The sequence below is a fragment of the Canis lupus genome, chromosome 17 (assembly GCF_003254725.2).
Source record: "Canis lupus dingo isolate Sandy chromosome 17, ASM325472v2, whole genome shotgun sequence".
Lineage (NCBI taxonomy): Eukaryota > Metazoa > Chordata > Mammalia > Carnivora > Canidae > Canis > Canis lupus.
The window spans coordinates 7948254-7964160 of record NC_064259.1 but is presented as its reverse complement, the minus strand read 5'-3'; the positions used below and the strand labels follow the sequence as shown (position 1 = coordinate 7964160).

The 15907-nt window shown below is 35.4% G+C and overlaps 1 protein-coding gene across 14 annotated transcripts in view; it reads left to right on the top strand.

The window, feature by feature from the left end:
* The window catches only part of ROCK2 (Rho associated coiled-coil containing protein kinase 2), a 143850-nt gene that overhangs the window by 105098 nt on the left and 22845 nt on the right, over nucleotides 1–15907 (top strand). For all 14 annotated transcript variants that reach the window (XR_007403332.1, XR_007403337.1, XR_007403336.1 and 11 more), the window contains 8 exons: nucleotides 543–678; nucleotides 781–872; nucleotides 1164–1410; nucleotides 1869–1975; nucleotides 4538–4697; nucleotides 7912–8072; nucleotides 8642–8826; nucleotides 15242–15311. Coding sequence is in view for 9 of the 14 variants with exons in the window: in XM_049096146.1 (XP_048952103.1) it covers nucleotides 543–678; nucleotides 781–872; nucleotides 1164–1410; nucleotides 1869–1975; nucleotides 4538–4697; nucleotides 7912–8072; nucleotides 8642–8826; nucleotides 15242–15311 (1158 nt within the window). In the remaining 5 variants the exon portion in view is untranslated. The remainder of the gene's footprint in view (nucleotides 1–542; nucleotides 679–780; nucleotides 873–1163; nucleotides 1411–1868; nucleotides 1976–4537; nucleotides 4698–7911; nucleotides 8073–8641; nucleotides 8827–15241; nucleotides 15312–15907) is intronic.

The window sequence follows — 15907 nt, the reverse complement described above, 5'->3', positions numbered from 1 at the left end:
TGCCTGACTTACCTACAGAGTTCTCTTAGAACCATAACTAATACATATCTTGATAATATAGTAAGACCTACCTTCTAGCATTGGTGAACAGAACTAAAACTACAGGGTAACTGTGATGCTATACTTCATTTTGTTGTTTTTACAAACTTGAGTTAATTTAGTATGTTCAGATATTTCAAGTAAAAAACATTTGCATTTGTATTAATTACTTGGCTTAACAACAGAAAGTGACCAGTTTCTTTTCTTAATTTTCTGTTGATAATATTTTAGATCCCTAGTGTATATCAAGTGAAGATGGTTCATTGGTGATGGAATATTTCAGAAAGCTTGACTTTGAGTAGTAAACAATGAGCACTGTGGTCTTGATAATTTAGGAGAGATGTGCTATTTGAAAATAATGGAAAATATTGTGAGTTTTAACGAAGTAGCAGTTAACAGCTTATTTTTAAAAGTGTCCTTATCTGCTTGAAATACTGAAATACTGTTTTCATTTGATTTTTATGCATACTTTCCTTTGGTAATAACTTTAAGCATTATTTCAGATTACTTTAAGGAAAAATGTGGAATCAGCATTAAGACAATTAGAAAGAGAAAAGGCACTTCTTCAGCACAAAAATGCAGAATATCAGCGGAAAGCTGATCACGAAGCAGACAAGAAGCGGAATTTGGAAAATGATGGTTTGTGGTGTAGAATATTAAATACTTGTCAAGAAAAAACTTAAGTGTGTATGTAAGTGTGTGTTGTGTTGAAGCTTGCCACTGAAATGCTTTTTGTCATAGTTAACAGTTTAAAGGATCAACTTGAAGATTTGAAAAAAAGAAATCAGAACTCTCAAATATCCACCGAGAAAGTGAATCAGCTCCAGAGACAAGTAGGTCAATCTCGGTTGTAGTAAGGATATCGAATATTCTTTATGATGACTTTTTTTAAATTTTTATTATTATTTTCTTTTATGATGACTTCTTAATACTAGTTTTAGTTGGCAGTGTTATAAAAAAGCTTTCTTTGCCTCTAATTTTAAAGGGAAATCATTAGGAAAATAATTTTAGGTGTTTTTCTGTTGTTGTTTTTTTACTTTAGTTTATAATGGAGTACTAAATGGAAGTATTTTCATTACATATACCTGTGTTTGTTGTTTGATTGATTTTGAATGGAATAACAGCTGGATGAAACCAATGCTTTACTGAGAACAGAATCTGATACTACGGCCCGGTTAAGAAAAACCCAGGCAGAAAGTTCAAAACAGATTCAGCAGCTGGAATCTAACAATAGAGATCTCCAAGATAAAAATTGCCTGCTAGAGACTGCCAAGTTAAAACTTGAAAAGGAATTTATGAATCTTCAGTCAGTTCTAGAATCTGAAAGGAGGGACCGAACCCACGGATCCGAGATAATTAATGACTTACAAGGTATTAACGTAGAGATTACACTTGGATTCATCTTGATAATTTGTATTTTGGAAATAACCTTGATATTTGGAAAGAACCTTGGATGATGGATAATGTGTTGGAATAGCATATTTCTGAATACACTACTCTGTTATGTGAAGATTGGATGTTGGAAATGCATTGCTACAACTTCTATGAATAGAAGGTTTACTTTAAAATAGTGTGAAATATTTAAAGTTGTCAAACCACTTCCTAAGCAATGTTTTGGGTTCCACTTGACTTCCCTATAATGCACTCTACCGACAATTATAAAACTGCTCATAAATAACAGCTCCAAACTATGAGGCAACTTCTGAAATTTTTTTTGTTTTGTTTTGTTTTTTGTTTTTTTTAACTTCTGAAATTTTTTACTCTTAATTTGATACACACAGGGACAAGCAATTCGTGGGTTTATTGTTTTTAAAATGTTGCATTTTTAGGTAGAATATCTGGCCTAGAAGAAGACTTAAAGAATGGAAAAATCTTATTAGCAAAAGCAGAGGTGGAGAAGAGACAACTGCAGGAGAGACTTACTGATTTGGAAAAGGTAAAACATGTTCAGCTTTATATTTTGTAAGAAAGTGATTATAGAATTTCAGATTGGAAAATTTAAAATAAGGGAAATCAGTATACTTTCAGTGGATGTTTCTCCCTAGGGATCCAAGGAAAACTCAAAATTTGACTTATAACATGTCTTAAAAATGATGTAAAAAAAAAATGATGTAAAGTTATCATGGCTTCTGGCATTTAGAAATTTTTTTTCAAAAATACTATAAGGACATCCCAGGTGGCTCAGCGGTTTAGCGTTGCCTTCAGTCCAGGGCCTGATCCTGGAGTCCTGGGATCAAGTCCCACGTTGGGCTCCCTTCATGGAGCCTGCTTCTCCCTCTGCCTGTGTCTCTGCATCTCTCTCTCTCTCTCTCTTTTTCTCTGTCTCTCATGAATAAATGAATAAAATCTTAAAAAAAAAATACTATAAGCCAGGCATTATTTCTAGACTCTGTGCAGCTAATATGGTATTTTTGTTCTCTTATTTATTCATTCGTTTAAGTATTTAATGTGTCATCTGTCAGGATGCACTCCTTGCTTGCCTTCAACAATTTCACAGTTGTGGCACCTGGCTGGCTCAGATGGTACAACACCTGACTCTTGATCTCAAGATCATAAGTTCAAGTGGCACATTGGGTGTGGAGCCTACTTAAAAAATTAATTAAAAAAAAACACCCCACAATCTAATGAGTATCTTCTAAAGTAATAATAAGGTATACAGATAATTCAACGTGGTATGGTAAATAGAATGCTAGAAGAATGGACCGGGTATATTGGATGCACAGGATAAAGCCCCGGGCTGACAGGGCAAGATTGGTTGGTAGGGTAAAGGCACATTCTGATTTGGGGGAGACAACATGAGCATAGGTACAAAGGATGAAAAATAGAAAAGGCACAGTTGGTTTGTTTAATGCAAACTGCTCAATATTTCTGAAGTACAGGGCAAGGGTCAACAAATTTTAATCTTTTAAGGAAAAAACAGTAAATATTTCAGGCTTTGAGGGCCATATGGTCTCTGTTGCAGCTCAGCTCTGCTGAAGTCCATAAAGGAATGGGTGTGGCTTTATTCCAGTGAAATTTTACAAAAATAGACATCAGACCAGAATTGGCCTGAAGACTGCAATATGGTCCTAATGTTAAGTGTAAGGAATTCAGTAACCAGAATGAAGCTATAGAACTAGGCATGAATATATACTCTCTTAAACTTAGTTTTTCTAGGTGGGCTAGCCACTGAAGGACTTTAAGTTGATTCCTCTTACTAGAGGTGCATTTAAGATAGATCATTGTATACCATGTGGAGGATAAATTAGAAGAAAACAATATAAGAGGTAGGGAGACTAGTCAAAGGCTTTTTCAGTAATTCAGATAATGAAGACTTAACTAGTACAGTGGTTAAAAGGATGGAAAATATGGGTGAATCTGAGAAATATTTGAAGGAATTATATTTGGCAGCACTTAGCGATTGATTAGATGAGATATGTATGGTACTTAATTAAGGATGAGTTCTAGGTTCCTACTTTATGATAAGATATATAATGGTACCACTAATTAAGAAAGAATAAAGGAAAACAGCTCTTTTAGAAGAGACCATGACAAAAAAAAAAGAGACCATGACAAATCTATTTTAGTCCTCAGTTTGAGGCGCCTGTGAGTCAGCCAAATTAGGATGTTTACAAAGCAGTAAACTATGTTTGTTGAAGCTAGAAATATTTGAGAGTCATTGGTACAGGAGTAGCTGAAGCCCTGTGAGTGAAAGCCTATCTGGAAAGAGATTGTTTAGATCATTGGTTTTTCAGGGCAGAGTAGATTACTCTGTTGGTGGATTGAAAAAAGTCATTTTTAGGATTAAAGGTGTATTGAAAAATCAAAGGAAATTGTACATTTATGATAAAACTATAGAGAACAAAGAATCAGAAAATCTTTTTTGAGGATGTATAGAAAATTGACATCTATAATTAAAGATTCCTAACTTAAGTCTCCTACGTGGAATATAAGAGGGTAAATGGTAGAGGATCCTGAAAACTTATCTTTAGATACAGCAAAGGGGAATAGTAGATATGTTTTTAAAGTGAGGAATAATGATATAGAAAGGGGAGAAGCTTTGTGGCTGAAGAGCACAACTTTCAGAGAACACCAGCATTTAAAGAACAACTGAGAGAAAACTGCGTAAGTGACAGAAAAGATGAGAACAGGAAGTGGGGAGCCACATGAGTTCAATGTCAGGTATATCAAGGAAATAGTTTCAGGGGCGACAGTGAGTCTAAATGAGATAAGGACTGAAAAGTGTGTATTGAATCTGATGTTGAGAATATCATTGCTTTGTCTCTTGAGATCAACCGCTCTCAGGGCAGATCTCCAAACTGTAGAGTGGAGGGATGGGACATGGTACAACAGGAGATGGATTTCATGGAGCACTTTTATAAGAAGTTTGTTTGAGTGAAGAGGGGAGGAAAGGTATTGAATGTTCTTAGCCTGTAAAAAAAGAACTTTGTAAGTTTTTGAAAATGTGAGCCAGTCTTTTTTTTTTTTGTTGATAGTTGCTATTTTAAATCTTTAATAGGAAAAGAACAACATGGAAATAGATATGACGTACCAACTAAAAGTTATACAGCAGAGCTTAGAACAAGAAGAAGCTGAGCATAAGGCCACAAAAGCACGGCTGGCAGATAAAAATAAGATTTATGAGTCCATTGAAGAAGCAAAATCAGAAGCCATGAAAGGTATGCTTTTTTCTAAGAGAGTTTTCCCAGAGCATTGTACTAAGAATTGATTCTGTAGTCCCTTCTTTGATTTTGAAAAATATTTTTTTATATCTTAATTGTCAAATACTGGGAACTAGAAAGAAAAAAACATTGGGGAAGCTTTATATACATATCATTTTTTTTTTATTTTATGGCAGTAAGCTTTTCTAAGATAGTAAGGTACAAACACAAAATTATACAACCAAATTTAAGGATCAGGGATAAATTAATATTTCAATTTTCAGTATCAGTAGTAACAGGCATACAGAACATGAGGTTCTATATATATCTTCAGATTTGGGGGATTTCCTCTTTTTATAATATTCAGTTTGACTTTCACCAGTTTGTATAATGAAATTGTTTCCAGTTTATGCAAGATAAATGTTTTAAAAATAGTCGCTGACCTAACTAGAGTATAAGTTCTTTGAATATTTTGAACTCTGGAATGATGAAAATATTAGCTTAAAGTCATCCACTACTAAGGAATACAGGATAAGATAACAGAGTTCACTTATCCACAAACCAGCATGTTTCTTGAAATTGTCTTAGGATAATTTGTTTTCCTAATTGACTGCTTATAATTATGTTGGATTTGAAATTCCAAAGGAAATTAATAAAATACTCTTGTAGAAGATTTATAGAACTCTTAAGCAGAAATTTTATTTCATACTGAAGATAACATTTATGAATAACTTAGCCCCCAAAATAGCTTTTCAATTATTGAATGTAATTAAAATTGGAGATCTTTTTGGTTAAAGTCCGTTTAGTCTAAGGCAATAATTGAGGATGTTAAGAGATTAAATGAATGCTTTATTTAAAAAAATCTAATTACAAGAGAGGAAGTTAGTGGGCCATGTTTCCCTGTCAGTTGCCTAGAAGATAGAATTGAATTTCTTTTGAGGTATAATTAGGTGCAATAAAATGCAGGCACTTTCCATGTTTTAATACACACGTGTAACCACCGCTCAAAACAAGTTGTAGAATCTGTGTTCTACACCTCATGTTCTATCACCTCAGTAAGTTTGCTTGTGCCCCTTTCTATTCTCTGCCCACATTAGGGTGATTATTTTCTAAATGAGTACATCTGTCCATAGGTTATTCTCTGAAATGACAAAATTGAACCAATTCAGCATAATAGTACCTACCATTTTTTCAAACTCCTTTTTACTACTGACATAAGATGTATGATAACTTTCTTATTTTACATGAGTATGTAAAACTTAAATGTTGTAACTGATACTCAAATCCAGATCTAAAAGCCTTTGGTCTTTCCACTGCATGTCAAGGCTTCCTTTTATTAAGAATATGGCTTACTAATGAATTCACTAGTTATGTGACTTTGTCTGTAGTTACCCTTTTTTGTGCATTCTTTCCTCTAAAGAGACATTTAGAGTATTAAGTTGTGAAAACCAAGTGCACTGACAGATGAAAAATGCTTAGAAATATTAGCTGATACGAGTAGAATATGAAGAATAGTTTCGTTTTTTTACACGCTTTTGAAGATAGTACATTAAAAACTGAAAATCCATAGGTTTAATTTTTCCTTATATAACTCTATAATAAATGACAATCAGATATAAAGCATTAGATATGAAAGGAATCCAATTGACTTTGAACAGATTTTTCTAATCCGTACATCAAAAGGTAATCCTTTAATGGTAATAACTGAGATTTTAATATGAAATCACTTGCTTAGACAAAACTTTGCCTGCTTTTCAAAGGCTTTTAAGGGGCACCTGAGTGGCTCAGTCAGTTAAGCATCTGCCTTAGGCTCAGGTCATGATCCTGGGGTCTTGGGATTGAACCATGTCGCTCCCTGCTCATCAGGGAGTCCGCTTTTCCACCTCCCTCTCCCTCTGCCCCTCCTTTCTACTTGTGTGCGCTCCCTCTCTAATAAATAAAATCTTTTTAAATAAATAAAAAGGCTTTTAAAAGCTTTTTCTGATCAATAAAACAAGTTATTAGAAATCACTTAGAAAATACAAGAAAGTATAAAGTAAGTAAAGGTTGACCCTTACTAATCAGGATGATATTTTGTATATTTTCTGAAATTTTTATACTGTTTTGCTTTTTTTTTTTTAAAGATTTTTATTTATTTATTCATGAGAGAGAGAGACAGACAGACAGAGGGAGAAGCAGGCTTCATGCAGGGAGCCCGACGTGGGACTCGATCCTGGGTCTCCAGGATCAGGCCCTGGGCTGAAGGCGTTGCTTAAACCGCTGAGCCACCTGGGCTGCCCTGTTTACTTTTTTTCTTTTAATGTAATGCTGTGAACATTTTCCTCAGATCATTAAACATTCTTCTTAAATAGTGAGCACTCACCAAATGCTTTTCATATGCCAGGCAGCATTTAAGTGCCACACAAATATTAACTCAGAACCTTCATAACATCCCTGTGAGGGAGGATGGGTGATTACTATTACCATTTTAGAGATGAGATTGAGCCTCAGAGAGGTTAATTAACTTGCCCAGGCAAATAGTTGGGACGTGTCAGAGTCAGGGTTTAACCTCAGGAAGTTTGTCCCTTTACCATTTCCCCAAAATATAATTGTCCTCCTCTGCATAGTAATATGGTAATATGGAAAGAGCTATAGACATCATAAAATCTATGTGGAATGTTTTAGGGTAAAAAGAGTGACACCAGGGCAGCCCCAGTGGCGCAGCGGTTTAGCACCGCCTGCAGCCAAGGGCGTGATCCTGGAGACCGGGGATCGAGTCCCACTTTCAGCTCCCTGCATGGTGCCTGTTTCTCCCTCTGCCTGTGTCTCTGCCTCTCTCTCTAGCTGTGTCTCTATGAATAAATAAATAAAATCTTTAAAAAAAAAAAAAAGAAGAAGAAGAGTAGTGACACCAAGAGGAACAGAGTATCAGGGAAATGAAATAAATCTTTATCAAAAAGATGTCTATTTTAGAACCATCAGTGATGGCAGAATTATTTCCGTTGGAATGAATGTAATATTGCAGTGCTGTATATTTTTCCACAATGCAGATGAAATAAATGCCTGATTTCCAAGCATGAAACTGTTGACATTTCAAACACATTAGCAAGGGTGATGAAAATATTAAACTGGAAATTTTAAAAATGTTTTTAAGCTAGTATCATTTACTATAATTTTTATAGCACTGTGCCATGTATTTCATATGCCTCTTTTGTTTGTGGATTCATGATTGTGTCCATTTTTGTGGCAATAGAAATGGAGAAGAAGCTCTCAGAGGAAAGGACGTTAAAACAGAAGGTGGAGAATCTATTGCTGGAAGCTGAGAAAAGATGCTCTTTATTTGACTGTGACCTCAAGCAGTCACAGCAGAAAATAAATGAACTCCTTAAACAGAAAGATGTGCTAAATGAGGATGTGAGTATAAAGTTTAATAATAAGTAATAATAGACCTGTGTACTGAATTCATAGTCAACGTAGGTTTATCTGTAATGATGGTTTCATAATTAAAAATTTTTTTCTTGGGATCCCTGGGTGGCGCAGTGGTTTAGCGCCTGCCTTTGGCCCAGGGCGTGATCCTGGAGACCCGGGATCAAATCCCACATCGGGCTCTCGGTGCATGGAGCCTGCTTCTCCCTCTGCCTATGTCTCTGCCTCTCTCTCTCTCTCTCTGTGACTATCATAAATAAATAAAAATTAAAAAAAATTTTTTTTCTTATAAAATAGCTTTCTATGATGTTTAATTTTACTGAATTTAGCTGATATGCCCAATGATGAATCACAATTAAAAATTTTTAAAGTTATTTTTTACCTTAAAGACTATATTTTATTTAAAAATGAGGACATCAGAAGTACAAAAAAATACTTTACCATGCAATAAATTAACTGCCTAAGGGCAAAAGTCTGTTTTGCATGATCATATTTGCTACAATAAGAGCGATCAAATAATGACTTATATTTTACTAAGTAGACCATTTATTTTTTAGGTTAGAAACTTGACATTAAAAATAGAGCAGGAAACTCAGAAGCGCTGCCTTACACAAAATGACTTGAAGATGCAAACACAGCAAGTTAACACACTAAAAATGTCAGAAAAACAGTTAAAACAAGAGAATAATCATCTCATGGAAATGAAAATGAGCTTGGAAAAGCAGAATGCTGAACTTCGGAAGTAAGTAAATTGAGACAAAGTTTTATTAATATGTACAACTATCCATATGTAAATTACTTTAATTTTTATTTACCTGGGGATTTTCTTTTGATCATGTCATATTCTTGACCACATTTGCTCTATTTTTCTGTATAATTAATGTATGGAGTACCACTGTCCTCCTTCAAGAAGATTATATTTGGGATCCCTGGGTGGCCTGCCTTTGGCCCAGGGCGCGATCCTGGAGACCCGGGATCGAATCCCACATCGGGCTTCCGGTGCATGGAGCCTGCTTCTCCCTCTGCCTGTGTCTCTGCCTCTCTCTCTCTCTCTCTCTCTCTCTCTGTGTGACTATCATAAATAGATAAATAAATAAAAAATTAAAAAAAAGAAGATTATATTTACTTCCCCAACGATTGTTTACTACTTCTACTTTACTACTTCTACATATAATGATACAATGTTGCTATTGGAGTAGAAGAAACTGACATTTTCACTTCAAGCTCTTAAGAGTCTTCACACTTTGTCCATGTGCTTTTTTCCTTCAGTTTCTGGGACTTGGAAATGTTTGATTATTAGCAAACACCATACAAATTTTTAAATCATTTTTTTTTTTAATTTTTATTTATTTATGATAGTCACAGAGAGAGAGAGAGAGAGGCAGAGACATAGGCAGAGGGAGAAGCAGGCTCCATGCACCGGGAGCCCAATGTGGGATTCGATCCCGGTCTCCAGGATCACGCCCTGGGCCAAAGGCAGGCGCCAAACCGCTGCGCCACCCAGGGATCCCTTAAATCATTTTTTTATGTTATACTTTAGTAGTCTGTTTTATTTGCTTAGAAAATAGAAAACATAGTTTAGAATCCTTTGAAGTGTACAATAAATATACTGTTAAAGTTTGTCCCATTCGGTCATTAGTAGTAGAATCACCTTTTCCCAGTCATGATCAAAGGTCATTTTGAATCCGTTATTTGGAAAGAGCATAGGCTTTGGATATAGATTGAGGTATGAATTCTAGTCCCATTCCTTACTAGCTGACCAACATTGGGCAAAATATTTAACCTATCTGAGCCTTTGATTTTTTTTTTTTTAAGATTTGTTTATTTTAGAGCAAGAAAACATGAGTTGGGAGGAGAGGATCAGAGGGAGAATATACTCAAGCAGATTCTACACTGAGTACAGAGCCCCAATGCATGGCTCAGTCCCACGAACCCAAGGTCATATCCTGAGCCGAAATCAGGAGTTGGATACTTAACTAACTGAGCTATCCAGGCACCCCCTCTTTGAGCCTTTTATCATAAGACCTACAAAAAGGGGTAGTAAGAGCTTCCTTGTTAGGCATTCTGGAAGGATAACAATGATTTATTTACAGCATCTAGTACATAATAAACAGTAAGGGCCATTACTAGTACAGCTGTTACTGTTAATACTACTGTACTACTACAACTGTTCCTCTCTTATCATCATTGCTAATTGCTTGCTTTTTACATACCTGTGACAGATCAGTAAACTTGATACTACTTAGGAAAGGATGGTCAAGCATTCCTGTATTGACACTATCTAGGAAAGGATGTTCAAAAAGATTTTGTTCTTTTTGCTGATCTGTTGCCTGGGTAAGCCTAGACTCTTAAACTTGATGAGATTTCAACTTTTGAAAATTAGAACTTGAAACTTGAATGATATTTTGATATCTTTATTTTATCTTTGTTTTGTTTTCCTATATATTAGCTTTATTATTCTCTTATTTTAGACCTAGCTTTTTCCATTTACCAGAAAACATCTTTCAAGAAGGACAGATCCTAGAGATATATTTTATAACTTCATATATTTGGAGAGCCTCTGATTTGACTTTTCTAGACCCCAATTTCAAAAAGTACCCTAAGTTCTGGGTTAGAATTCATTGGCCCTAGTTCTGATCAAGAATATAAGCAAGCTGTGTATCCTTAAAACAACTTGACTGAATAGATATTCTCCGTAGTATTTCTGGTATCCATAGTATCTATTTCTGACCATAGTGGTTATATGAATGTAAGAGCAGATTAAACATCTAGATTCTTTCCTCTCTTGTTCTAATTATACTGTTTATACCAAATTTATAGTACTTAGTATATATGCCCCTTGTTTTCTTTGCAGGTACATATGGATCTGTTGTTTCTTAATCCCTAAGTTCCTAAACCTTTCTCCTGAAAGAACTCAAATTTGCTGTCTTAACCTAGTACATTATAAGTTCACTGAAAGGCAACCATCTTTTTTTTTTTTGCAACCATCTTTTTTTATGTTTTGTTCTCTACAACCCCTGATTAATGTCTTCTACATAGTATATTCTCAAATGTTGCATGAATGAAAGCTTACCTGTAATGTATAAGGTACTCATAGTCACTGTGGGAGATTCAAAGATGAATCAGGTACATTGCCTACCTTTAAGAATCTTAGTAGCATTTTATCAGAAGTCACTCCTTAGGGAGAGGTAAGATGGGTACATAAGTAATTGGAATACCAGAATAAAGTAATATATACACGCCATGGGAATTTACATATGAAATACTATGTAGGCTTGCATTTGAAAATGGTTAACATATATATCTTTTCTTCTTTCCAAGATTCCAATAAAACTTTAGTAAAGGAGTTTTTTAAATGCATAAATCCATATCAAGAGTTACAGTGGGTTGGAAGAGAAGAAGTTTATTTCGTTAATGAGGTAGTAGCAAGTGGAAACCTCACTAATGACGTAGAGCAAAGGAAGCAACAGCCAGGAATATATGTGAAATAGGATATTAGTGGAGAAGAAAATGTTTCAGTATTCAAGTACCTTGAAGGGGTAGAGTAAGATGTGATGCTATAAATGGAATAATCTGCTGGTCCTACTCTTCCTACCAGCCCTTACAGAAATGTCTCAGGCTAGGCACTACCACTACTTGGGTTCCTACAAAGCAGTCCTTCAAAAAAGTTAGGTTTACCCTCTGTAGGTTATTAGAACTGCTAGTATGAGGATGACTGCTAGTCATACTCATACTGCTAGTATGAGTCAAGTTATTATTATTTTGCCTTTTAGGGGTCTCTCTGCTTAATATGCTGGCTTTTTAAGCTCTCATCTTAAAATGAAACTTACCAGTTAGAAAAACTCTTCCAGGGATCCCTGGGTGGCTCAGTGGTTTGGCGCCTGCCTTTGGCCCAGGGCGCGATCCTGGAGTTCCAGGATCGAGTCCCGCATCGGGCTCCTGGCATGGAGCCTGCTTGTGTCTCTGTGCCTCTCTCTCTCTCTCTCTCTCTCTCTCTCATAAATAAATAAATAAATAAATAAATAAATAAATAAATAAATAAGTAAGTAAGTAAGTAAGTAAGTAAATATTAAAAAAAAAAAAGAAAACCTCTTCCACATGCTTAGAGATTGTTATTTCTATCTCTTCATTTGTAAGTGAATAACCAAATATCACTAGGCATTTGGGGATTGCCTGAACAGTACTAAAGAAAAAGAGTATGATAAAGAAAAAGGAAACACACCCCCAGATGAAAAATATGTCAGGGAAGAAGAGAAATTAACAAATAAAAGGCATAATTTTTTTTAATAAATTAATTTTTTATTGGTGTTCAATTTACCAACATACAGAATAACACCCAGTGCTCATCCCGTCAAGTGTTCCCCTCAGTGCCCGTCGTCACCCATTCACCCCCACCCCCCTGGCATAATTTTTTTAAAAAGCCTACTGGTAATAATTAGTATTGATCAAAACTTCTAAGAGATATTATTTGCATTAAACAAGAACCTGGAATAATGCAAAAAGGGCAGCCAGAATAGAAGAGTTGTCAAAGATTAAAAAATTCAAAGAAATTTCATCAAACGTAGAACAAGAGGAAATTACATGGAAGATATGAGGGAAATAGATAAGACACAAGAAACTGTCCCAGGAGTTTGACACCAGACGAAGTCTAGAGAAACTGAGGTGGAGGAAGTTATTAAAGAAATAATAGAAAACTGTTTCCCATAGCTTATAGATAATTCTTTAGATTGAAGGACTCAGCAGAAAATAAATGAAAAAAGACTCACTTTTAGAAATGTTCTCATGAAATTTCAAAAATAAGAGGATGGGACTTTTCCAGTTCTCATCACCAACTGGGGAGGTTGTGGCTTATGGTTGATGGAGTAGGAAGTGAGGTGTGGTTCTGTGGCTAAAGCCAGTGATACAACTATATTACAGGGGTTTGGGGAGAGGTTAGGGATGTTAAAAGCTGATTTCCTACTCTGGCAGCAGAGAATTGATAAAAAATATTTTAAATTTATATCCAGAAATAAGCTGAGACATGGAGGTAACTGTCAAAAGAACAAAACGCAGAAATGGAACAAAGCAAAATCATCTAGGGGTATAGGATTAGGGTGTTAAGAGGTGTGGATAAGGAGACTGCTACCTTTCATTATAATTTTTTCTGTGCTATCTGTACTATTTAATTGTAACCATGTGCATATTATGTGGTTATTTTTTTTTAAGATTTTATTTATTTATTCCTGAGAGACACACAGAGAGAGAAAGAGAGAGAGAGAGGCAGAGACACAGGCAGAGAGAGAAGCAGGATCCATGCAGGGAGCCCGACGCGGGACTTGATCCCGGGTCTCCAGAATCAGGCCCTGGGCCGAAGGCAGCGCTAAACTGCTAAGCCACCCGGCTGCCCTGTGTGGTATTTTTTGAAAAATACTTTTTTTAAATACCTGATAAATGTTAGATTTTTAAAGTTGTATATAAATGAATGCTAGCAGTTTTTCAGGATCATGATATTAAAAGTATACTGGGTTTTGCTACAAATGGGCTTAGCTGATAATGATGAGATCATTTTAAAAATTGACCTTTTGGGGTGCCTGGGTGGCTCAGTGCTTGAGTATCTGCCTTTGGCTCAGGTTGTGACATGGGGATCCTGGGATCAAGTCCCGCATCAGGCTCCCTGTGTGGAGCCTGCTTTTCCCTCTGTCTATGTCTGCTTTTCTCTCTGTGTCTCTAATGAGTAAATAAAATCTTATAATAAATAAATAATAAATAAATAAATAAATAAATAAATATTGACCTTTTATATATTATTAATTAGCTTTATTCACATTTTTGACTCAAAAATAAGAATCATTTTTAATAGTACATACTTAATAAAATACAGATATAACACAGATAAGTGATATTGAGTGCTAACTTTTTTTTTTTTTAATATTTTATCTATTTATTCATGAGAGACACACACAGAGAGAGAGAGAGAGAGAGGCAGACACAGGCAGAGGGAGAAGCAGGCTCCATGCAGGGAGCCCGATGTGGGACTCAATCCTGAGACTCCAGGATCACATCCCGGGCCAAAGGCAGGCACTAAACCGCTGAGCCGCCTGGGCTGCCCACTTATTATTTTTTTTTTTAGTTTTATTTTATATTATTTTTTAAGATTGTATTTATTTATTTGAGAGAGAGCACACAAAGGGAGAGGGAGAAGCAGATTCTCTTCTGACCAGGGAGCCTGATGCGGAACTCGATCCCAGGACCTGGGGTTCATGACCTGGGCCAAAGGCAGATAGATGCTTAACTGACTGAGCCCCCCAGGTGCTCCTAATTTTATTTCTTTATTGAAGATGAATATACATACAGGAAAAAAAATACACAAATATAGAGCTCAGTGAATTTTTACAAAATGTACAGATCTGTGCAGTTATCATCTACATATGAACATGAAAATAAGCACTCCTTCCACTCTTGTCATTTTTCACTCAGCCTAAGATAACTAATTCTGAGATGCTCTTAATTCTCCTACTTGGTTGGTAGAAATGGCTGATCCCGTCAAATGTTTGAGAGTATATAATTTAGTATCACCGCTTTAATCACTCTGATTTTAAGACCCCTTTATACCCTGAAACATTATCAAGAGCCCCCCCCAATTTTTGTTTATGTGAGTTATATCTAATGATATTTTTTGTGTTAGAAATTAAAATTTTAGGGATCCCTGGGTGGCGCAGCGGTTTGGCGCCTGCCTTTGGCCCAGGGCGCGATCCTGGAGACCTGGGATCGAATCCCACGTCGGGCTCCTGGTGCGTGGAGCCTGCTTCTCCCTCTGCCTGTGTCTCTGCCTCTCTCTCTTTCTCTCTGTGTGACTATCATAAATAAATAAAAATTAAAAAAAAAAAAAAAGAAATTAAAATTTTAAAACACAAGAGCATACAAACACTAATTTCATTCATTAGCTGTTGGAATGATGACATAATTATATAACTTCAAGAAAAGTCCATACACACTAGTGAGAGAATGGGAATTCAAGACAAAACAACACAGTAATGGTTAGTTTTATGAAAATAATTTGACCTTTTGGGTGTTTTAAGGGCCTGGGGATGCCCAGTTGTGCCTTAGGCCACATTTCAAGAGTTGCTGGTTTATTATGCATGTAGCTTATTTGAACCTTTGCTGCAATGTCCCCACAGAGAACGTCAAGATGCAGATGGGCAAATGAAAGAACTTCAGGATCAGCTTGAAGCGGAGCAGTATTTCTCAGTAAGTTCCAGATATATTAATTTGAAAATTATTGTATTTGTAGAATGTAAATAGTTTTTTGCTGTAGAACTAGGGAAATAATTTTTGTCTTTAGAATAGATTCTTACAGCAAACACTAGACAGAGATTTGGATAAGATGTTTTGTACCACACAATTCATATAAAAAGAAATAACTGGGCAAATGACAATAGCTTAACAGAAATCTATCATCATTGTTAGAAAAATGGTCCTAAGCACATACCCTATGAAGGTGATTCAAAAAAGATTTTTTTTTTCATAGAGAAAGAAAATTGTCATTTTAATGTTTGTACTTTTTCAGATCGGTTTTAAAATATGAAGTAGTAGTGTCACCTGTGTTTCATTTAAGCCAACAAAATTTTCTTGTCTAAATTAGTAATATTTCTCTTTGCCTCTTTATTTACCTACCAATCTCTGTTTAATGAGAAACTTCAATCTGATATCCAGTTGAAAATCAAGCTTTTAAATTATTAGTGTAACTTTTACTAGTTAATAGGTTGATTACCAGAAAAGTTCATTCAACTATTAATTTGCTCAAGGGCCCAACATTACTCACTATTCAGGAACATATTTGTATG